This window comes from Venustampulla echinocandica, assembly GCF_003357145.1.
Source record: "Venustampulla echinocandica strain BP 5553 chromosome Unknown scaffold_0, whole genome shotgun sequence".
Classification (NCBI taxonomy): Eukaryota; Fungi; Ascomycota; class Leotiomycetes; order Helotiales; family Pleuroascaceae; genus Venustampulla; species Venustampulla echinocandica.
This window is the reverse complement of record NW_022474205.1, coordinates 1,756,254-1,779,895: the sequence shown is the minus strand read 5'-3', so window position 1 is coordinate 1,779,895 and position 23,642 is coordinate 1,756,254. Positions and strand designations below refer to the sequence as shown.

The following is a 23,642-nucleotide window of genomic DNA, read 5'->3' as shown; positions in this document are numbered from 1 at the left end:
GCATGAAGAACGCAAGCACGTACAGCAGCGTGGTAGTGCTACTGAAGTCCACCAGCTCTAGTAGAAAGCACGGAGCCCCGCGGCACGGTTCTGGACCCCATTGGCACACAAACTGGCGCGTCACGCGGTTGAGCTAACAAAACCGGACTGAGGGGGTGGAGTCAGCACCTTTGGGGCCTTAGTATTGGCGGGGGGAGCTGGGGGCCCAGTTCCGGGATGAGAAACGCTAACTCCCGTGCTGGAGAGGCTGACGGGTGGGTGCAGGTCTTCCCGCTGCAGATATCTTAGTGGGCTTAGCTTCCTGGTAAGTCTTAGTGGAGGGAGCCACTAGCCCTAATGCTCGGTAGCAGGCGGGCCAGAAAACTTTACTCTGTTCTGGAGTGCTCTTTATCGTTTATCTTGCCGACGGCGCTAGCAGCTCGCGTATAGTAACTCGATGACCAAAATAAACAGGTTCGTTGCTCATCATTGTTCATCGCCTCGTGGGCTCGTACAGAGTACGGAGGTGCGTGCACTGCGGTACTTATCAACCTATCAACCTACGGTACCCAGGTACTCACTCCTCAGGATTGTTTAACGGGCTAAATGTACCCCTTTATTGTCTCACCCAGCAGATTTCTTTTCTTTTCTTTTTCCTTCAAGTTGTGGAGTGTGGACGAGTGTGGACTGTCACGGGGCACCCTCTGTACGCACTTCATAGCTACATGTCGGTATGGACTATGGCTGGTGGACCGGTCATGGCGCTATTCCTCGTCCCATCCATCGTCACGCTACCCTACCCGAGTGAGAATCGAGTGAGTGAGTAGTCGAGTGACGGAATGACCAAACCGAGTCCTTGGGAATGAATTATTGCAAGGCTGACTGACCCCGACCATGCTCGAGTACCGAGTTTCGTGGCCTGTCTCAGCCTCAGCCTCATTGTCCCCGCCGCTGCTCCTCGCCCGAACAGTTGGGTCGCTCACTGCAGGTCGACTGTACGCTGTACCGGTCCTCTGGAACGAAAACAAAACAAGACACCGTAAATCATACTACGTACCACGTACATGGCCTCCCTTATCTATCTTATCTATCAGATCTCTCCTCCTACATAGTACTGTATTTCCGGCTCTCCTACTGCGTACATACCTGTACCTTTCTTGGCAGCCCTTCGTGCTTGGTGCTTGTACAGCACTGTACCAAGTCGTAATACCGGTAGTCTCACTTTTCAATCGGCTGCCTCGCCTGGCCGCCCAAGGCCGCGATCCCGATTCGGCAGGATTCCCCCTTCTGGCCGGCTCCGCGCTCCTTCTGACTCGCTCACTCGTCTGCCCTTCGTACCGCGACAATAACCACATTACTCAAAACTGCAGCTGCTCCGGGAATAGCATCGTTTTGAACCCCGCCAAACACCTAGGCGTCCGCCACATCCTTGTCCACGTGGCCCGGTGCTGTCAACTCAAGAAACCACTGACGGTAACTGACCAGTGATCCAGTCCGCAACACCTTCATCCAGTCCTCCAGCCGACGGAACGAAGGATGCGCTGCGTTCGCAGACTCTTAAGACTTCCTTTAAGATCCCACTCTTGTGCAATTAGTTTCGATGTGTCAGGGTCCGTATGCATATATCCAGCGGCCGTCCAACGTTGCTGCTTTTTGCTTGCCCGACCCCCCGTGAAACCTTGGTGACAGCTGTTTATGACCCGCAATACGTACATCATGGCAAACTGAGCCTCCCATATCTTAAACGGCAATTCCCAGATCACCACCGAGTTAATTTTTGCATCCGTCCACTTCTCCTCCAGCTGTGACTTTCGCCGGCATTATGCTAGTCAATGTCTTGTCCTGATAGTGTTAAAGTCGGTGATCCTCCCACCCCAATTTCAATAGCAACTCAACCTGCAAATCCAATGCCTTCGAAGCTCTCCTCGTGCGTTATAGGCATCGACGTCGGTGGCACGAATACCGACGCGGTCATCCTCCAAGGCAACACTGTGCTGGCATGTCACAAAACTCCAACGACCGCAGATATACAAGAAGGCGTGGAACATGCGATCGAAGAGGTCGTTAGGAAAGCAGACATAGCTCCGGGCTGTCGCGTGGACTCAGTCAAGATTGGGACAACGGTAAGAGCCTTATCGACCTTGTGACCCCGATATAGATACGGACTGCTCGCATTAATAATGCGGCAGGACGCATTCTGCTGGCCACTTGGATATGAGCTGATCTCTCGTAGCAATTCATCAATGCAGTAAAGGAACAAGATTCGAGCAAATTGGATAAGGTAGCTGTGATCCGATTATGCGGGCCTTACTCGCAAGGATCTCCCCCATTCGTCGATTTTCCACTTGCCTTGCGAAACTTGGTAGAAGGCCATTTTGGTTATGTTGATGGTGGATATCAAGGTAGGGTTATTTTCATCAACTCGAAATGTTTGAGGAGGGTGTGGTTTTCCACCAATGTTTGGGATGGTTCTTCCATTTCTACCACATTGACCATATAAGTGGTTGGCAGAGAACACCTTCGTTTTTCTAAGTTATTTTATGGCAGTTTCGGATCGGACATTCAAGCAACTAACTTCTGTAGTGGACGGCACGCCTATTTCCCCGATCAACGTCGAGCAACTCAGGGAACAGGCGCGCATTATCAAGGCCAAGTCAATCCCAAGTATTGTCGTTATCGGCATATACTCCCCTTCGAATGATACGCAGGAAAAGGAGGCATGTTCAATACTCGCTTCCGAGCTTGGTCCAGGCTATGATATATCTCGCTCCTCCGCCATCGGCCGCTTGGGCTTCCTGGAGCGAGAAAATGCCAGCATTTTGAACGCAAGCCTTCGTCGCTTTGCTCGACGTGTCATTACTGGATTATCGCATGCCTTGAGCCATCTAGGTGATTGCAAGCTGTACATTACTCTTAATGACGGGACTTTGAGCAAGGCGTCAATCGCGTCCGAATATCCTGTTCGATGCTTCTCTTCGGGCCCAACAAATAGTGCGCGGGGTGCTGCCCTGTTGGCCAAATCTCATATGTCAGATGAATCAGACGAAAGAGAAGTGCTCGTGATCGATGTCGGAGGGTAAAACTCTCTCCCCAATCTTCAGACGTTGGTACTAAGATAAATTTTAGAACCACAACGGATGTTTGCGCTTTGATGAAGAATGGCTATCCACGGCAGTCAGCGGCTTTTGTAAAGATTGCTGGAGTGAGAACAAATTTCACTATTCCAGATGTGCATAGCATTGCCTTGGGTGGTGGGTCTATTGTCCGCATTAACGAAACCCGAACCACCATCGGTCCTGCCTCTGTCGGTTCAAGGCTAGAGAAGGACGGCAAGTCGTTTGGTGGTGATATATTAACTGTAAGTTTCTGATAAAATCGTGGTTGTCAGAATCGGCTTCTAACCTTGAATATTACAGGCGACGGATTTGGTAAGATGGGATCCGATTTCGCCAGAAATCAAAACGTCCGGGTTAGACGAGATTGCTCGAATTCTGGAGGAAGCTGTTGACTTGGTAAAGACAAAGCAAGGGAATGCAAGGATCATACTCGTGGGCGGTGGCAGTATCATCATCGGAAGTAAAATTGCTGGTGCTGACGAGGTCATTCGTCCAGAGTATCTGGAGGTAGCAAATGCCGTGGGTGCTGCGGTATGTCTTGGTTACAACATAAATTAGGAGCCCCTACTAATTATTCATAGATTGGAAAGATCAGCGGCGCTGTTGATACAACAGCTTTTCCGGCTGAGAAGACAATTGACCAGCAGGTCGAAGACGCCAAATTGCTTGCCATCGAGCGATGCGTTGCTGCAGGCGGCAATAAGCATACTGTAGAAGTTGTGGACGTCGACGTAGTACCAATTTCTTATGTCACAAATGGGGCGACCAGAATCCTAGTCCGCGTTGTAGGAGATCTCCTGGAAGGCTATGAAGAGACCCATCTTCCCGCCAACCCCACCCTCGACGGTGAAGAGTTTCACAAAGCTGGTGCAATATTACCTGATGAGGTATATAAGGAATCTTTCACTGGTTCCAAAGCTAGTTCATACGACGTCGTCAAGCACACCGACATCAATTCCTATAGGCCCAGAATCGAAGGAGATCTATGGTATCTGTCAGAATTGGACCTGCTATTCCTTCAAGATGGCACAGGTGTCCTCGGGGTTGGGAGTTGTGGAGAGCCTTATCCAGCATACCTTGCCTGTCGGCTAGCCCTCCGAAATGGGGAAACCCTTACAATCAGAAGACAGGATACATTTCCTGATAACTCTGTTGTTCTTGTTGGTGGTTTTATGGTGAGATCCGTCTTCAACACCCATTGTAGTTGTTGCTCACGAATTGCAGGGTTCACCAAGTGTTTATTTGGAACGAATCCCTGGTTTGAATGAGTAAGTTATGTGTCATTATCGTAGGTTTACACTTTCTCACCGCGATACAGGGTCACCGATGCCATAAAAGGTGTAGTAAAACAAACCGGCATTGCGGACTTCGATGCTGTGATCCCCAACGAAATAGGTGGCATGAATGCGTTTGAAGCACTTCTTGCAGCCAACCGCTTTAACAAATGTGTGCTGGATACAGATCTTGTTGCCAGAGCGTATCCTAAACTTTGGCAAACGGTTCGCTGTCTCAAGGATATTTCTGTCACCCCAGCTTCCTTAGCTGATGGGGCAGGGAGCTGTGAGGTACGTATCACGAGCCCAATAGTAGATTGAAAACTGACGCCGGCCACTCTCCAGGATTTCACAGCGGCACACGATAACTATGAGGCTGAAATCCTCATGCGAGATGCTTGCACAAACCTTGGTTCTCTCTGTGGACTTTCTGTTAATCCTATATATGGCGTGGAAGCCAAGACATTACCACGAAACAGTTTCTCCTACGGTAAGCTTATTCCTAGCCCTACTCGCTTTCTTCCTTCCTAACACCATCTTCTACGTAGCATGGACAATCGGCCGTTCAATTGCTCTGTCTCGCTCTTTGAAGGAGGATCCCATAACGTCGTTACTGTCTTCGGAGAATGGCAAGCTGATATTTACTGGCAAAATAATATCCGTAACCCGGAAAGTCGCACAGGGATTTACTCGGGGGAGTGTTCTTTTCGAGTCCTTCTCAGACATCGAAAATGAGCGGAACACAAGCTCGACTCCGAAGAAGAGTGCCACAGAAAACCTGTTGATAGATTTCGAGAACGAGAATCTCAGCGCCATACTAAAAGTAGATGGGAAGGAAGACAAAGTCGTGGCTTGTTGTCCAGATCTTATTTGTGTACGTCCGCCATTTTATATTACGGCCAAACATTTTAAGACTTTGATAATTCAAGTTAGGTGATGCTAACAGCAACAATAGGTACTCGACAAGGCCAATGGCGCTCCTCTTGGCATCGCAGACTACAAATACGGCTTGCGCGTCAGCGTTATCGCACTGCCAGCACCGCCCGTGTGGACGTCTGAAAAGGGCCTCGCGATGGGTGGGCCGAGAGCATTTGAGTACATCATCCCCATTTCTTTCTCTAGACTCTACCTTTGTGTTTATTTTGTCCTCGTCCTATTTTTATTCCAGCCAACGGACAAAACGAGCTTGCACTAACAGCAATTCCCTCAAATTAGCCTTGACATGGACTACAAAGACGTCGTCGGCACCGTGGATGTGATATACGAGCCGCCTAAAAGCGTCTGGGATATGTACGGCGAGGGTGCTTAACAAGCCTGCCCCCGTCCCCTCTCTTCGAGTACATTATCTCTTGTCCTTTGAAAGTACGATGTATTAGCACGGTGACATATCATTTCCCTTGCACACAGGGGGGTTTGTACACGTAGCAGCAGATTGCTACAGTTTAGATTCGATGAGATTTAATTGCATGTCTATATTGTTGCGTATACCTTGCTAGTATGTGTATATAGAAAATTATACAGATGTTGTTTAGGAATAAAATATTTGTCTGCTTATAGCTATCTAACTGGTATTTTGGGGTTTATATGAGAGGGTATAATTCGAGCGTCACTTATTCCAGTAGTAAGCATCTGACAATGGGCACCGACGCTTGAGAATCCTACCCGAACCCGCGCCCTAGAAAACGAACCTAGACTACTGTTATGGCCTACGATAAACAGCAGACCAAAGTATAGATGCAGCCGGTATTGCAACAAGGCCCTTCATATCCACCCCGGGGCTTTATCTCCTGTCTAGTTCCATCCCGGGAGCCCGGCTCATGATTTTAGTATACTCCGTTATGACAGTGATTATAAAACAGACCTAATTAATACATAACAAACTTAAATACATTGACAAACTTAATTATACTAACAAACCTAAGTACACTGACAAAGCTGAATACATTATAGGTATCTAGGCGAATTCTGCTCATATTATTTCTCAGGCTCTCCTGTAGCGCCGTTGATAAAGCTCGTCAAGGTGGTAAAGCCGCCGAGGAGTTCGGGGTGCAATAATGTAGCTGGTTGGTCTTTGTCAAGCCAGGAGAGGTGCTTTGTGTTTCCGTCCTGCCACTCATATGCTAGAAGATAGCATACCGATCCGTCCTGCCGAGTACCTTGAACGATAAACTTGGCTCCAGCCTTCAAGATGTATAGGGCTGGTAGGTTAAGGAAAGGACTGTATACAGACAGACTCGCGGAGTATACCAAATTTCCAATTTGGTATCATCGGTAGTATTCTACAGAAGCTCCTGGTGCTATGTTGCTGCGATCCCGTATATCCATTTAATGTAGATCGGGTTAGGCGATGTTGTATCCTAGGCTACGCTGTACTGTTGTATAATCAGTCGGGTATCTTCGACCGTGAAACTAGATTCGTGGAGTGTGTCAAGTCCGTCCGTAGTCGCAACCACGTGGGGTTGGTGCAGCTACTTAAAGAGCTCGATTGCCGCGAATATTTGGATAACTTTTAAAAAAAACCTATAAATATACAAAAAAGGTTTACTAGAAAAGGTGAGAAGTTAAAGTTGAAACTGGAAAGTTGAAGTAGAAAGTTAAGATTTGAAGTGAACGGTTGGGTATAGAGGAGAGAACAGGAAGAGGGCTGTACAACTCTATAGCAGTTTAATTACCTACCCACCTAGGTAGGGAGACAAGGCTAGATAGAAAAAGGGGGTGATGCACATATTCGCTTAAATTGCTTAACCCCCGAGGCCGAGGTATTAGGTGATCTTAACCGATCACCTATAAGGCGGTGTTAAATCATGTAACCTCGGGCTGCTTACTTATCACTGTATTAATAGTATATAGCGGAGACAAGTAACTCTATTATAACGTGTCTGAAGCTCATAACTATTTTTTTTACGTATATCCTGCCACGAATTTTGCGAGGAGCCCAACCGGATTATATATCTCATCTAGTTAATTACAGCAGCCCACTTAATCTCACCGTCCAGAACAACAATTGGAGGGGTCTTCCCGACCTTCCCACGGAAACTCACCTGAGCGGCACCAATAGCGAAGAGACTGCCGTCCCGTCCACTCCCTCCCGGGCCCTTCTCAATAGGACATCTTCCGTCCCCACCTGTTCCCGTAGCACCCGTAACCATAACGCACAGTGGAGCAACCCCCTCCCACACAACGGCAATACCCAATTTATCGTTCGCCTTTATGTTACTGTTCACAGGGACGCTAATAGCTTCGAATGCCTGCGAGATGGATGACCCGGGTATGGATGCCGTTGCCAGTGTATCCCATTTGTAGAATGGTGTGTAGAAGGCGGTAGTATTGTCGTAACGGAAGATGGTTAACTGTAAAGTGCCTGTGGAATTTGCTATGCCGGCGATATTGACGCTTACTGTGGAGAGCTTGCCTGTCTTTGGGGAGATGAAGGTTTGGTAGAGTTGGTAGGTTGGGAGGAGACAGGAGGGTGTGTAGGGTGTTTCTAAGGGGTCGGGGGAGGAGACGGTGGGTTCGTGGGAGGGTTTGCCTGATTTCGGGAGGGTTCCTTTGATGACGGAGGCAGTTGCGCTGTGTGAGAGGGTACAGTTTAGGTCATTAACGCTGCCATCAAGATCAGAGAACGTCAATAGTTGGAATTGATGGGCGTGGGCGGCTGTTCGTATCCCTGTTAAGGGCGCCGTGCTGAAGAGATCCGCTTGATGGAGATAGGATGCGTCCCCACGGCCGGAAGGGCCGGGAAGGGTGAGAACGCCAGTGGTTTGCCCGCCGCAGGTGTCGGCGCTGATTATTTGGCGGATCCAGGGCCCGATGATGGTTTTTGATCGGTACACCACGAGTAGAGTGCCGGTGCAGAAACCGCACGTGTTGGATGCCGTGATATAGAAATAATCACCTCGACGGAAGATATCTGGCGATTCGGCAGACAGGTCAACGAGGTCACTGGCCGCTGAGACGACATGGGTAACGTTGCCGGTGGTGTTAAGGAGTGATGGTGTAAGCTGTTGGACGTAGATGCTCTGGACGAAGGGGGGCCAGATGGAGGCCCCAACGGTGCTGAAGTCAAGGAGAGAGTAGGCGATGTAGCCGGTGCCGTTGATAACTGCTACACTGAAGTCGCCTGCTTTGAAAGGTCCTGGTGGTTGATAGCCAACTAGAGCTCGGTTTGCACTAAGAGTATAGCCGCTGGTTGGTCGACTACTAGTAAAGAGCGCGAAACCGGGAGATCCTTCGTCAAGCCAGAGGACATAGGTTTTTGTGCTCTTGCTATAGACGATGTGAGGTCTACCGCAATTGCCTGACAATGGCGGCGCGCAGAAATCTTGAATCTGTGGCGTGTTGGGATCAAACAGGAAGCCATTGGGATGCCAGGTCTGAAGATCCGTTGATGACCACGAGAGAATGCCGCAGAATACACGTCCACATCCATTTGCAAGGCCATACCATATATATGCTCCGTCGAAAAAGTCAATTTTCCCGCTTGTGGAATCGATTGAGTTGCCATCGGTGTCAAATTTGTATTGGATGTTGTTGTTGAAAGTAGCAGACACAGATGCTCCGGCAGCTATAAAGGCTCCTTTAAAGATAGAAGTCACAATGAGAAGTTTTGGAACAATGTTAAAAGACCACATATTAATTCAAGTGATCGAGAAGCTGAATAGAAAGTTAAAAATATCTGGGAATAAGATCATCTTCAGCGGGAAATGGAGGAAGTAAATAGCCATGAACTAATAGCACTCTGCTCTGTAGGGGGAAAGTTACGGGTCCAAATATTCTGGTCTGATGTGGACGCATCATGCACCAGTCATGGGTTTTTGAGCATGAGCCATTGGGAAATATTGAAAATTCAATCTATCCTTCTGCATTTCATATTACTGCAAGACATTGCATGTCAAAGTAGTAATCCGGTGCAGGCTGGGATCAACTCGGCGTGGAGGATAGTGGACGCGCTGCGGACGAGTGAGTGGACGGTGATGAGACGGGTGGGAAAAACACGTGATAACGGCCACAATGATGGCAAAACACGAGACATAATAAACTTGGAGCACACAGGAAATGCGATGTTTCTACCTACCTTGGCTTGTAATTAGAACCAGGGAGAGGAGTCTAGGTCTCTTTTTGGGGATGTTGTGAGCTGGCAGTACTACCAGCATCACGTGGGTTATACAAGGCCTAACTGAGCTAGACCCCACAAGACGCTAGCCCAGGAACCCAAATAAGGTTTTGAGCCGCATTCTTCAAATCGACGGTGAGTATCTCGTCCTTCTCAAGAAAACACTTGTTTTTCTCTCTCCTGGCATACTCATGTTGGACCGAGTTGGCGTTCTTTTAGAGCGCTCAAATGATGGCCCAGTGGCATCTAGACCGGCATATGACCCCTTTAGAGCTTGAGGGCTCGGCGACGGGGGGCTGCCCACGCGTTGCAAGTTGCAAGATGCGTGAAGTTGAGGTGCAAAGCTCTCTCTCCTATTATTGTCGCTGTCGGTCGCTATTGTGCAAGTGGTGCGATGGTGCGCTAACTATTGTTGTGTTGCTCGCCGCCCTGGTTCGCCTAGCGCAGTCGCTAAGCCCCGTTGATTGGCTGGGCAGAAATGAAATGTTGTCTCGTTCCGCTACCTTACGCAGCAGCGCGACACACGGGCAGAACCAACTCCCTCTCAGACTCTCACTGCTTGCAAGACTACATTCTTGAGTTGATCCCAATCCAACGCCCAACCCAATCGATGCCAGTCTCCCTGCCTATTTCTCTTTCATGAGTGCCTTTTCCTTCCTCATGTTTTGCAGATGAATGCCGCCACTGGTCAAAACAGTCAGGCCACGATATCACCGCGATTGCAGCAAAAGCTTCGTGCTTGACTAAACGAAGTATCTCGACCCGGGAGAGTTCCCCTCCATCTCCATCTGGATCCCCGCGTGGCCAGTAGCATAGCATCTCTACGAATATTACCTAGCTGGCTTATCCGACATGCCCTCGAAACGCAAGCTTGACAACTTCGACCCGAACAAATCAGACTCTAACGATACCGATTTTGATCCCTCAAGCGCTGCGCCGCGCCGGTCAGCTAAGAGGTCTCGCACACAGAAGAGGACTTCCGGCGGCCCGCGAAAACGCCAACGATACAAGGGTTCTGATCTCTCAGACGACGACCTCGCTGATGACAGCTTCGACGACCTGTCTATTGACGATCCTGAGGAGGACGAAGACGTCGAAATGAACGAGAAAACCGGAAGAGCTGTGCGCAAGGCCACTAAGAAGTCGGTCAATTACGAGGAGAATACTGATTCTGATGCGGACATCGTGGATGATGACATGCAAAGCGAATCCGACGATGACAAGCCGAAGAACAAATCCCCGAGAAAGCGATCCCGGCCGGTATTAGACGACGAGGACGAAGACGAAGATGAAGATGCGGAAGAGGAGGTGCCCTTGAACCAGAAACCAACGAAAATCATCAAGCTGAAAATTAATGCTCCGCAACCGCTTCGCGCAACTCGAGCCGGTAGTGCAGCTCGCACGCGGAGAAGCGGGAGCACTGTAGAGCCTACATCTGCTGGCTTCCTTACGAGAAGAACCACACGCGCAACTTCCGAAGCTGGTGAAGAGCCAATTGCGCTTTCTGATTCAGGTCGACATATACTCCGGCCGGGTCAGAGTCCGGAACCTATACCTGGACGACGAACCCGAGGAACCAAAGGAGTCAAGCAACCCGCTTCTACAATAAAGGAAGAACTGCACGAATCTAGCTCACACGAGCAACAGGACACTGTCATGACCACCGAGATCGCAGGAACTGATGGGCAGGAGGAGGCCGAGGCAACCACTGAAGACCCAGCGGCCGCAGTGGAAGATGTAGAAGGCGCTGATGACGAAGCCGATGACCCTGCAGATGCCGAGGAAGGCGGAGAGCAGCAAGCTGCGGACGATGAGGATGACGACGATGATGTCCCCATAACGCGAAACAATAGAGCGTCAAGGGCAAACCTTGTCGTCTCTGACCTAGCTCCTGAGGAGGAGGAAGATACTGCCGCTGAGCTAGCCGTAGGTGGATCTCGAAGACTAACTCGCGGATCGAAAAATACACAAAAGAAGCAAAAGTCGGCTGCAGATGCGAGTAGTGATTTCGAACCCGCCGAAGATCCTTCGGAAGACGAACTTTCTGCGTCTGGTGGCTCGGAGAAGAACAAGGACCGAGATGCCGGGTATGAATCAAGCCCTGTCCGAAGAGGAAGGCGAGCGGATCAAGCCAAGTCGAAGAGCACCTCTAGAAGACGGAGCCCGGGATCTGAGCTTGAACTTGACGAAAATGAACTTGCCGAAGAGTTACAAGATCTGAAAGCCGGATCTCGAAGACGCAGACCTCGCGCGACCTCGCAAATTGTATACGAAAGATCCGCCACCCGTGCGAGGAAACCTGTCGATTATAGCATCAAGCCTATGGATCAAATTTACGCTATGGATGAAGACGGAGAAGACGCCGCTCCTACCCCTACTCGAAGAGGAAGGGGAGGACGAAATGGCGCCAGCCAAGCTTGGGAGCGGAATCTGTATACCACCTTTGGACCCTTTGGTGGTGGTGGTGGCCCTGCCCCAGCTATTGGTGGCCCTTGGGGAACCGGAGCAGCTGGCGGTGCCGATTCTGACAGTAGTGATGACGAGACAATGCAGCGACCCACGGGCGTTGGTGGAAATGTTGGAATGACACCAACCTCCGCCATGCCAGGGGGACTCCTTCCAGGTATTGGCCAAACAAACCCAGAAACCGCCGCAGCATTATCTGGAACCCCGGCCAACCTTGGAAAAGTCAAGAGCCAGAAGGCACTGGCTGACGCTGATCCTTTGGGTGTTGATCAAAATGTTGACTTCAGCAAAGTTGGTGGATTGGAAGGCCATATTGATCAACTGAAAGAAATGGTTCAGATGCCACTATTGTATCCCGAATTATTCACGAAATTCCATGTAACTCCGCCTCGTGGCGTGTTGTTTCACGGCCCTCCTGGAACTGGTAAGACTCTTCTGGCAAGAGCTCTTGCCGCTACGGTGGGATCTGGAGGCCGGAAGATCACCTTTTACATGCGCAAAGGTGCTGATGCGTTGAGCAAGTGGGTTGGTGAGGCAGAAAGGCAGCTTCGGTTATTGTTTGAGGAAGCAAGAAAGACCCAGCCAAGTATCATCTTCTTCGATGAAATCGATGGTCTAGCGCCCGTTCGATCAAGCAAACAAGAGCAAATCCACGCATCCATTGTATCAACCTTGCTCGCGTTAATGGATGGAATGGATGGTCGAGGTCAGGTCATTGTTATAGGTGCTACCAACAGACCAGACAACATAGATCCAGCCCTGCGGCGACCAGGCCGTTTTGATCGAGAGTTTTACTTTCCCCTTCCAGACTTAGACGCTCGCAAGTCTATTATCAACATCCACACAACGGACTGGGGAATTGATGATTCGTTCAAATCCTCACTCGCTCACGTCACCAAAGGTTATGGAGGCGCCGATCTTCGAGCTCTTTGCACCGAGGCAGCCTTGAACGCAATCCAGCGCACCTATCCTCAAATCTACTCATGCAATGATAAGCTTATAGTAGATCCTGATAAAATCAAGATCACTGCCAAGGATTTCATGCTCTCCGTCAAGAAGATGATTCCTTCCTCCGAGCGTGCAACGTCATCAGGCGCAGCACCGCTTCCAAAGCTCATCGAGCCTCTTTTGCGCGATCAGCTCAAGCGGGTTGAAACTGTCTTAGATGGATTGATTCCTCAAAGGAAGAAGATCACTGCACTCCAAGAAGCTATGTACGAGCAGTTTGACGATGCTGATCAGGGTTTCGGACGGGAAACGATGCAACAGGAATTCGAGAAGTCCCGAGTATTCCGCCCCCGTCTATTAATTGGCGGTGAATCTGGAATGGGACAGGCATATCTTGGTTCGGCCATTTTAAATCACTTCGAGGGTCTCCATGTGCAGAGCTTTGATCTTCCCACAATTTTCAGTGACTCCGCTAGGGTACGTGTTATTGAATTTCAATCAATGCCTTTACTAACGTCAGTAGTCTCCTGAAGCCGCGATCGTGCAGCTGTTTGCTGAAGTAAAGCGGCACAAACCGAGCGTCATCTTTATACCTGGTATTGATACCTGGTATCATACTCTCACTGAAGCACAGATCACCACTTTCCTTGGAATGCTCAGGGCAATCCCTCCAACTGATCCTGTTCTTGTGTTGGGAATTACGGACTCTGTTCCAGAGAAAGCTAGTCCGGACATGCTTCGAGATTTGTTCGGATTTTCAAAGAAGAATCGTATAACTATTGATCGCCCTACCAAGGTAAGCCTCATGTATCGGTTTTCGAATTTCAAGCTAACCCGTTCCAGCGCAATCGGGAGGAATTCTTTGCTACAATCATCGATTATGTTCAAAAGACTCCGAAGGACTTCCCAGAGCCCCTGAACCGCAAGAAGCGGAAGCTTGAAGTTTTGGAGATCGCACCGCCACCGCCACCGCGCACACTTACGAAGGAAGAAATCAAGGCGCAAAAGAAGAGAGACCATCAGTTGCTGAACCTTCTCAAAGTTCAGATTCAGCCAATCATGGACCAGATTCATAGGAAGTATAAGAAGTTCCGGGCTCCAGTCATTCCATCGACCCAAATTCAATATCTCCTAGATGAGCTCGACCCGAACTTTGTGCGTCCAGATATCCCCCAATTCAGACCATTTGAATTGGACACCGATAAAGATGGTGTCAAGGGGTTGCGCGAGACAGCAAGTGGGAAATTCTTCTACAATCTTGAAACAACTACGATCGAGGAGAGGTTGTCCAACGGTTTCTATGCTCGACCAAAAGACTTCCTTGCTGATATCAGATCTCTTGCTAAGGATGCGAAACGCATAGGCGATAAGGAGAGAACTCTGAGAGCAAACGAGCTTCTGGCAAATGTTGAGGTTGATATCGCCGCCATTGAGGCGCAGCCGGTCTTCGCTGACTGTGAGAATGTGTATCAAAGACAATTGCAAAGAGCGAAAGAGAAAGAAGAAAAGTATAGAAATCGTGCAGCGGCGACTGCTGGATTTGATGACGTTGGAAACCCTGGCAATCCGGCGGCAAGCACACTCAACACTCAATTCCAATCTGGCCCGCTTACCTTAGGCGAGCCCATACCTGGAAAACGGCCCGCACTTTTTCCGACGACCCTTAATGTCAGTAGTCTATCGAACGGGCACTCTGAGCATGCTACAAATGGTACAACTATACCCTCTCGAAGTGATGATGTTCAGATGGGCGGCACGGATGAGCCCTCCCAGCAGGCTTCACAGAATTCGCATAGCATGCAGCCCCCTAGCCAGCTTCGGAGCGTGGCCGGCGGCCCATTCTCAAATCCGAATCCAACGTCTCAGATATCCCAACGATCTGCCTTCCAAGAGATTCCCCATGATGCCTCCCCCAGCGCAATGATCAACGATGCTTCCACGACGACTTCTGGCAAGAAGACATCCGAAGGTTGGAGCACCCAGGCGACAAACGGGATCAGCCATGGGAACTCCTCAAGTCCAGTGGACAGCGCAAAGCAAGACTCGCAGCTACCAGATACGCAGCAAAATCCATCTCAGAGGCCCAGCCAGCAAGGTGCATCCGATCCCAGTACTGACGATCAATGGCCACATTCTCAGGCTCACGGTCTAGCCCGTGGCAATATCCAAGGCTACCAGTCGCAAACTCAAACCCCCAGCTCCGGCAGCCAATTCTCTCAGAATCCCACCGTTACTTCCGGTAACGCGGCCTCCCGCCCTTCAATGTCCAAGCCATCAGGGATTGCCAGCATTATCAATAACTCGTCTCTTGAGCCCACCTCGTCTCAACTGTCTTCTCAGAAAGAATTCATCATCGAGGCATATTTCCTAGACGATTTAGAGAGAAGACTGGTAGAAGGCAGCAGCGGGTGCTCTATCGAGCAGCTAGAACAGATCAACCGGGAGTTGATGGAGACTCTCTGGAGACAGCGCGGAGAGTGGAATCGCAATAAGGTCGCGGCAGAACTTGTCAGTGTGTTCAATGCGACGATTAGCGATATCGAGGACATGCAGAGGGTCTTGCAGGCTAGTCAGCCGAGCCAGATAACTGGATGATCTCATATACGGTTATGGAAATGGTGTTGCGGAATGGGTTGAGGGGGTGGGATAATGGACAGGTCAACTTTCTGCCTGGCCTAAGCGCGGATGGAGCAGGTGGTTGTATTGCTTGAATAATTGCACTGAAATGTTTCCAATAAGCCTTCTATGGAGCGGCTTGTTAATTTGAGCGCATTGAGCCAATAGTTTGACAGGAGTTGAGGGCTACTTCAAGATACGATATCGTGCGTTAAGTATGTATTATTGTCTTCCAATAAATTACATTTTGTACCTAGGTATGAAAATATCATGATCATATCACATAAATATTCATATGGGTGAACATGAACAAATCCCAAGCCTACCCAGCCCACCCAACTATTCCTTACATAGCATGTATACTGCCAAAATCCAACCAATCCTCTTCCAACGGTACCACGACGCCTTGGAAAAAGCTTGTCCTAAATTCTTCTACGTCCAGACTCGCCTTCCTTTGATCAAACTCGCAGTGTACGCACCGCCTCACAGCGTCCCCATAGCGTCCACCGCTCTCATCATACACCTCACTAACGAGCCGGCGCGCCGTCATGTAATCAGTCAGCTGCTCGTCGGGACTGATATCCTCTTCCGTGCGAAGGGAGGCAAGAGATGTGCCGAGACAGAGCTCGATTAGGATTACGCCAAGTGCGAATATTGTCTGATTGCGGACGATGGGGAGGGGTTTTGGGGGGTTGGGAGGATCCGTGGGAGGGGGAGTGGCTTGGAAGCTCCGGGAGACATGAGGTCCTGTGCTGCCTTCGAGGAAGTGGATGTCGTCTGTTGACCAGCGTTCACTTAACCAAGGGGTTTTATGGAGTTGTAGGACGCTTGCTGCGAGGGTTAGGGCCAGTTGAAGACGTTCTTTGCGGGTGAGTTTTGTCTTCGGGCTATGGGGATTGGTGAGGCGTTTGTAGAGGGTTGTGGCGGTCGGTGGTTCTTGCTGGGGAGGGCTATGCATCACTGGGTAGATGTGATGACGCATATGCTTTTCATCTAGAATGAATCCAAGACATGTTTCCGTCCCTTTATAGTCTCCAAATACTGAGCATAGATCATGTATTTCCGTCAGCTTCGTTGTACTATATGGTGGCGGTTCCAATGTAACCGGATGGGGTGCCCATGTCACCCCCTTTTTAACTAAACTTGGTGATTTTGGACTTGGGTATGGCGAGTCCATCGAAACTACTTTGGTGATGGTGTCTGTTTCTTGTCGGATCTCCAAAGACTCTATTTCTGTCTCCCTTCGTTTCCAAGTTATCGATTTTCCAACAGGATAACTTATATCAAGACTGAACACCATCTTAAAGCGTAGCTTTGTCCCCGTTCCAGCGTCCTGGGAGGTCCTCGACTCAAGGCGTAGGCTTGCATTATGTGGAATTTGACAGGAGCAACACAGGTTTTTCTTGAGTACTCGATATAAGCTTTCTGCCTGCGACCGAATACGCTCGAACTCTGGTGTGGGATTGTTCCGTTTTAGTCTCGTTGGTTCCAGTCTAAGGCTCTGGCCCGTTAAATTCGCCAACGTATCATTGTCCTTCTCTATCCTTTTCATCAATTCCTCATATGAAGCTTTCGAAAGGCTGAATTTTATACGTTTGTATTCGCGACGAAAGGTTTTTGAGTCGGTCCATTTTGGCTAGTGAGCTTCCCGTTAGCACAGGTCCCGCAGGTTGTGGGAGGGTTGGAATTGATATACTTTTCCACTCGGGTCGAGCTCGAGCTTCGCCTTCAGAATCGAGACAACGTCGTTAAGATCATTCACGGTGTCTAGATACGAATTGTAGGATTTGCGTAATCGGACCTGAAGCTTTTGATTCAAGTCTGGATCTGCCCATCCAGCACCGCCAGGCGAATTCAACAAGTCTGCCAGTCTCCCATCCGGCACCAGACCCGCCAACAATTCCTCGAGCGTATTCAGAAACCTGTCACATTCGGCACCGAGGATCCTCTTTAGACTTGCAAGTTCCCGCTTGTATCTCCACCACTTCTCAATGGTCCCGACGCCTTCTGCGTAGTGTTCCAGCGCCGAGATGATCAATGGAATGGACCCGAGCACAATGCCAGCTACTTCCACGCCGGTGGCCATGTCGCTCGCACTGTCGATATCGAGTGCATCATGACTCTCGAAGTCTAGATAGAGTCGACGGGGGCGAAGCGCTTGCTTCGTACTTCAAGCTGGGTGGGCAGGCAAGGCATCCAGCAAGGCTGTCACGGGCCATCAGCCGCTGCATCGGAGTTGCAATTGCTTCGTCGGACGTAAGACGGCGAGAATGCCTTGTCATTATTCTGTGTCTTATGTTTTCCTCCTTTTGTCCCTGGGACATAGCTGCGCTTCACTCTCATAAGCATCCCACGATGGTGCATTCGATTCGTGAGCGATGAATTCCATTGCCGCGAACTTTGCGGTATGTTTGGCAGACTATGAGCAGCTCATCTCCATTATTGCCGAGTCCAGCTCGCCGCTCCATCAGCAGCTTGAACTGAGCGCTCTACAAGATGAGCTAGGGCGGTTCAAAGTGTGGGCAGGGTACGTTGGTTTTGTTCTGTAGAAAGGAGGGAACGAGGTTATTTCTCTTGTTTGAAACGCCCTTCTAACGGACTCTTAGCAACATTGCCGCCCATAAAACGGGCAGGAGCTCGTTGGACTTTCGATTAAGAGATGCCACTCCGCTGCGGGAAAGAATCATGGGACTTCTGTCTGATATGAGTGAGCTGCTTGAAGAAGGTGCGCCTCAACGGTTCATTTCTACCATCGTTTTCACCCGGTTATTGAATCATCTCATATAAACCCTCGTGAAAATCCCTCCGCAAACTCTTTCTTTGCCTGAATCGAAACATTTTGATTGGAATACTCAAAACGACATAGTTCGTCGTTGTATTCTAGGCCTTGAGTGCACACTCGTGGAGATTTCCACATCTGATCGAGCCTTGCTCCTGAGAGAGTTTAGCACTCGACAGCCCATGTAGTTACCATTTAAATCACCAACTTTACAAGTGGCCAAAGTCATCAAGCTTACAGTGATTTAGGCTCCCAGATAGCTGCTGGAGATCGAGTGCCACAGGATGAAGCACCATCTGATCACGATTCCGATTCATCAGATGAAGAAGGGTCGACTTTGAGCGTCCGTTCTGAAAACCTCACCACAGAGCTGCAACAGATATTTTTGGACGTTGTTGTTTGTATTGACTGTCTATACAAACTCTCAATGACGATTCGCAGTGGTGTCTCCGCACACGATCGATTAGTGAAGGCTGCAGCTATCGATATCTCATTCTATGAGACATGGGATATTCAGCATGTTAAAAGCAAATTCCCAGCCATAAAAGTAAGAAACCAGATTTTGACCTGCAGTATTACGGCTTGTTAACTTCTTGAGCACAGGAGAGTTTGGCTACACGACTGGGCAAGTCCATCTCAAGGCGTCGTCAGCATTTCAAATATTGTGAGAAGCATCACAAGAAACTCGCACAAGACCTCATTTTACCACAGAGGGCTTTGAACTTGCCTCATCCCTCCCCAGCTATAGCAAATTCCCCGGGGATTTCTCCTCAAGACCCTAGTCCTGTCGACAATCATCAGGAGGTGGCGATTGATCTTCCAAGAATTGAGGCAAAGACAAGCACTGTTGCCACAACTGTTCTTACTCAGACTACGGCTTCCGAATTCGTTGGAGGAACAACCGATTTCGAAGTCGAGTCTGATAGTGGCCAGACCTCGACCTCGTATGCAACAACTGTATCACAGGGAGGGAGGCTCTGCATACCTCCCCCACCGAGAGATTCGATTGGTGGTCGACCCTTCGAGTGCCCTTATTGTTTCACTATTGTGGGCATAAGAACCACACACGCATGGAAAAAGCATGTATTTCGAGATCTTCAGCCCTACGTTTGCACTTTTGAAACATGCGCAAAAGCAAGTAGAATGTTCGACTCTCGCCGCGATTGGTTTGACCATGAGCTCATCAACCACCGAAAAGAATGGTTCTGTACTGCGGACTGTCAGCAATCTTTTAAAGTCCAGGGCGAATTTGAAGACCACATGCAGGATGTACATCAAATTTCCTCACCAAACCAATTAAGCGCGCTGGTGGATATGTGTCAAAGACCTGTTGATGAAGATGCGGAAGAACAGTGTCCTCTCTGCATGGAAACTTTAGGGTCAATGAAGCAACTTTGCCGACATCTGGCACGACACCTGGAGGAATTGGCTCTATTTGCCCTTCCACGCAGTAAAGATGATGAGGGGGTACAAGAGTTCGACTCTGACGAACCACAGGTGTCCGATATTTCACGACAATTATCTGATAATAGCGTTACGTTTGGCAGCAATCCCGATACTATTGAGTCATTATCCGACCCCGACCGCATTCCGGATATTGACATTCCGGATAACGATGACTTCGACATCGATGGCACTGACGGAGGTGATCCCGCTTTAGAGCTTTTAGATCTTTTATGGGATTCAGATGCAACGCAAACGCTTATACTCCCTGTATCATTTTTGTCATTTTTCAACCAACGACTTCAAAATATTATTGACGGCACAGACGGTTCTTTGGAGCATCAAGACAAAGGATTTATCAACCTTCTTGTCGATCTCTCCAAAGCCTTGGCTAGTAATAACGTTCAGAACCAACTGACATCGAAACGGGGACTTAGTGACCTTCTGCTTATGGTCTATCTACACGCTAGGAAATGTTATCAGAAACAATCGAGCTCAGACCGTGAAGTCATATGGGGAGGCTTAGTGGATCGTGTCAGGATGTTCTTTATCAAGATCATTAAAGACATTGTTATTGAAAGTAGGGTACAAGAGGAGAACGTCTCGAAACTTGTCGATCATTTAGCGGCGATAGAGACTAAGCTAGCTGCTCGATCACAGCCTGACGCTACGTTGGGTGGCGAGAGAGAAGGATTCGACGTAATACCAGACCAAGATTGGGCCTCGTACTGGGACCTCAAGGTGAGTGATATGCAGACTTATCCGCAAGAGGAGGTTGAGAGACAAAGGGCGATTCATGATATTTGGCTATCGGAAAAGGCTTATGTGGATCGCCTGGTTGTCTGCTTGGCTCGTTATCATGAAGATTTGGTCCGTGACCCGTCAATCATGCAAAACGGAAAGCCGTTTTATTTCGTAGAGGACGGGTTTACCATTATAGGAACTTTACAAGAACTCCATGAAGGTTTCCTATTCGCGCTGGAAAACAGAATCAAAACACAGGGCCCCTGGGTTCATGATCTCTCGGATATAATCCGCGACTGGATACCTAGAACAACGTCCAGCTACCGCCACTATGCCGTGACATTTCCAATGATTGAGTGGCTAATTCAACGTGAGGCCGCACACAATCCGCGATTCAAGGAAACATTTTATTCGGAAGCAGCCAAGCTGGATTGGCTGAGCTGTATGAAGAGCCCTTCGATAAGAATTCAACAGTATCTAACTTTACTTCCCGCTATTCGGCAAACTGCTAGTGAAAATACGGACGAGGGAAAAGAATTTAAAGAAATGATGGAGAATGTCAAGACCTTGACTGAGGGATTCCAAAAGATGGAGAATTATGGAAGGGCAAAAGTTCGAGTTCACGAACTCAATAAAGCACTACTTTTCAGAGAAGGCCTTGGCGGACCCGATCTCGGTCTTAACGACGAGGGTCGACATCTTCTATTCGAGGGTCAGCTTGAACGGCTCAGGACAGCGGCACTAGGATTCTCCATCGCAAATCACGCATTCTTATTTGACAACTACTTTGTTCTTGCAAAGCGAATCGGGTCACACGATATTGAAAAATACGATGTTTCTAAACCTGTAAGCAGTTATCTCATTTTTCAAGGGTACCAATTTATTAACCAATGTAGCCGATACCTATGGGGCTTTTAGTCCTCCAGGATGCCAAAGACAATAGCAGAATATCTCCCATTTACTCAAAGATCGAGAACAGCCAAAGTACTACACTTGAAATCCAGGCACCCGAGGAAGAATTTCCTAGACCCGGGTACTCCCCATTCAACATTAAACATCTTGGAAATCAAGAGGCATACACCTTGCTGGTTAAGACCGAGGAAGAAAGGAAGGAATGGTGCGAAAACATAGTGTTGGCAAAGGCGGCATATGCTGCCACTCTTTTTAAGGAGAAGGCAGAACCCTTTTCGCTAAATGTCTTATCTAATGGATACTTCCAAAACACCCACTCGCTCCGCCTAAACAGATTCTCCAAGATTCAAGGATCTCCTCTATCGCAAGCAATCCAGAGAGCAGCACCTGCTCCTCCGCATACCAGAGTTCGTACGGGGGTCAAGTTTGGAACAACTTTTATGACCGAAAATGGTCCTAGGGAAGTTATTGGGACCAAGCACGCCATCTTCGTTTTGGAGAGAGGCTCGTCATCGAGTTTACCCGTTTCAAAACTTGAGCTCCCGGATGTGACACAGCTTTTGGAAATTGAGGAGTTGAACATCATGCTTGTACTGGCGTCAAAGAGCATATATTCTTACCCAACTCAGAGCTTCGAGGCTTTACGTCTTGGCCAACAAATAACACCGGCAGAAAAGATTCTAGAGAACGTCGAGTTCTTTAGGCTTAACAAGATGGAGTCCGTTAGATCTGGGGAAAAGCAGACCAGGATATTACTCTTTTGTGCAATACGGCAGGAGGCAAGAACTCAAATAAAGGTACGAATTATTAAAGTTGTCTACCAGCACTTGCTAATATTTTCAAAGGTGTTGGAGTTATACGCATCGAACATAGGGAAAGCAAAGAAACAGGGTGCTGGCTTCTCCTTCTCCCCGAGTAGCTCTGCTCCCCATGAAAGCTCGCCTTTGACTTCAACACCTTCCGTATACAAATTCAGAGACTACGACGAGTTTTATTCAGCCAAAGACTGTTATGATATAGTACCCTTTCGATATTCAATTGCAATAATGACTGGTAAAGGATTTGACAATATGGCCCACGAGCTACCTTTAGCACGCGCACGGTTTTCTAGGTCACTATTTACGCCTACGCCCTTTGCAGAGGGCCAGCTTCCTGCTCTAGGGCTCTTTCGGCTTCCAGAAGGAATGTTCTGGGGGAGACTAGGGGAAGTAGCTCTCTGTGTCTACGAGAGTGAGCACGAACAAATACCTGGTGATAACTTCGATGGCTAACTCATTTTAGATTTTGCCACTTATATTGACGAAAATGGCATGGTATCAGAACGTCCTCCAATAAATTTTGTTGGACAGGCTATCTCTGCAACATCGTATAGCACCTACTTGATACTCTTCCATGATGATTTTGTGGAGATCCGAGATATGACAACCGGAAAACTATGCCAAATAATAGCCGGCCAAAACATTCGGTATCTAGAAGGGGACAGGGATCAAGGTCGAAATGTGATGTTCGTGATGGCCCATCCAGAACTTGAAGGAAGAGAGTTGGTTTTGGAGCTTGTCTTGGATTACTATCACGTTGTGAACCCCCCACTTGAACGTCCGAAAAGCCCAGTCCCGAGGTCCCGTTACTCCCGGATTCCCGATACAGCGTCGTACCCCATGGTTCAGCCAACTCCCAACACATCGCGCTCGATAGCGGCGAGGCGGGATGAGGACGGAGCTAAGAAGCCACCTTCGAAGTGTACAGTTAGTTAGGTTGCAATACATATTGATGAAGCCTAGCACCCGAATGGGAAAACCGAGCTAGTAGTATTCCTATATTTCAAAATATACGCATAACCCAGCACAGGTTGTCATATGTGATATGATTCCATTATGTTTGTATCAGACCCACACCAAAGCACTAACTAGAAGTAGCACCAATATATGCCATACCCTGTAATGAAGGTTATATTGACGCTGTTCTAAACATAAACGCGCCCCACCCCTTTATCCCATTTGGTAATTTTAAAAGTTCAAAGGCCGACATAGTAGCATAGCAAAGGCCTTACTGAGGCAAAGAGGTGCTCCTCCAACTTAAATTTATCCAGCCCACCATAATACAAAAACGGCATACATGAAAAATTAATATACAAGTCAACTTTCTGTAAATAAAAATGTTATAATCTTGTAATCTTTATATTGTTATATTAGAAAAGTATCTATTATAAAATCACTAGATCAGTTAGCGTCCAGGCTTGCATCACCACATTG

General features: G+C 48.6%; 5 protein-coding genes across 5 annotated transcripts; 3 read left to right on the top strand and 2 right to left on the bottom strand.

Moving 5' to 3' along the window:
- Positions 1-1,811: 1,811 nt before the first annotated feature.
- On the top strand, positions 1,812-5,678 carry BP5553_00539 (uncharacterized protein; the record flags this gene model as incomplete). The annotated part of the gene is made up of 12 exons (XM_032009162.1): positions 1,812-2,102; positions 2,213-2,381; positions 2,563-3,055; positions 3,106-3,337; positions 3,396-3,626; positions 3,677-4,270; positions 4,320-4,363; positions 4,414-4,660; positions 4,715-4,859; positions 4,918-5,243; positions 5,325-5,464; positions 5,585-5,678. 12 exons carry the CDS (start codon positions 1,812-1,814, stop codon positions 5,676-5,678), a joined length of 3,006 nt encoding a protein of 1,001 aa, XP_031873216.1.
- A 1,648-nt stretch (positions 5,679-7,326) lies between these two features.
- On the bottom strand, positions 7,327-9,000 carry BP5553_00538 (Arabinanase; the record flags this gene model as incomplete). The annotated part of the gene is made up of 1 exon (XM_032009161.1): positions 7,327-9,000. The coding sequence occupies one exon, from the start codon at positions 8,998-9,000 to the stop codon at positions 7,327-7,329; it is 1,674 nt and encodes a 557-aa protein (XP_031873215.1).
- Positions 9,001-10,334: 1,334 nt separating this feature from the next.
- On the top strand, positions 10,335-15,491 carry BP5553_00537 (Uncharacterized protein; the record flags this gene model as incomplete). Its single annotated transcript, XM_032009160.1, has 3 exons — positions 10,335-13,373; positions 13,420-13,692; positions 13,740-15,491. 3 exons carry the CDS (start codon positions 10,335-10,337, stop codon positions 15,489-15,491), a joined length of 5,064 nt encoding a protein of 1,687 aa, XP_031873214.1.
- A 367-nt stretch (positions 15,492-15,858) lies between these two features.
- Positions 15,859-17,598, bottom strand: BP5553_00536 (uncharacterized protein; the record flags this gene model as incomplete). Its single annotated transcript, XM_032009159.1, has 2 exons — positions 15,859-17,148; positions 17,209-17,598. The coding sequence occupies 2 exons, from the start codon at positions 17,596-17,598 to the stop codon at positions 15,859-15,861; spliced, it is 1,680 nt and encodes a 559-aa protein (XP_031873213.1).
- A 292-nt stretch (positions 17,599-17,890) lies between these two features.
- BP5553_00535 (uncharacterized protein) lies at positions 17,891-23,144 on the top strand (the record flags this gene model as incomplete). The annotated part of the gene is made up of 7 exons (XM_032009158.1): positions 17,891-18,039; positions 18,119-18,237; positions 18,540-18,838; positions 18,895-21,324; positions 21,375-22,187; positions 22,236-22,620; positions 22,672-23,144. The coding sequence occupies 7 exons, from the start codon at positions 17,891-17,893 to the stop codon at positions 23,142-23,144; spliced, it is 4,668 nt and encodes a 1,555-aa protein (XP_031873212.1).
- Positions 23,145-23,642: the final 498 nt, after the last annotated feature.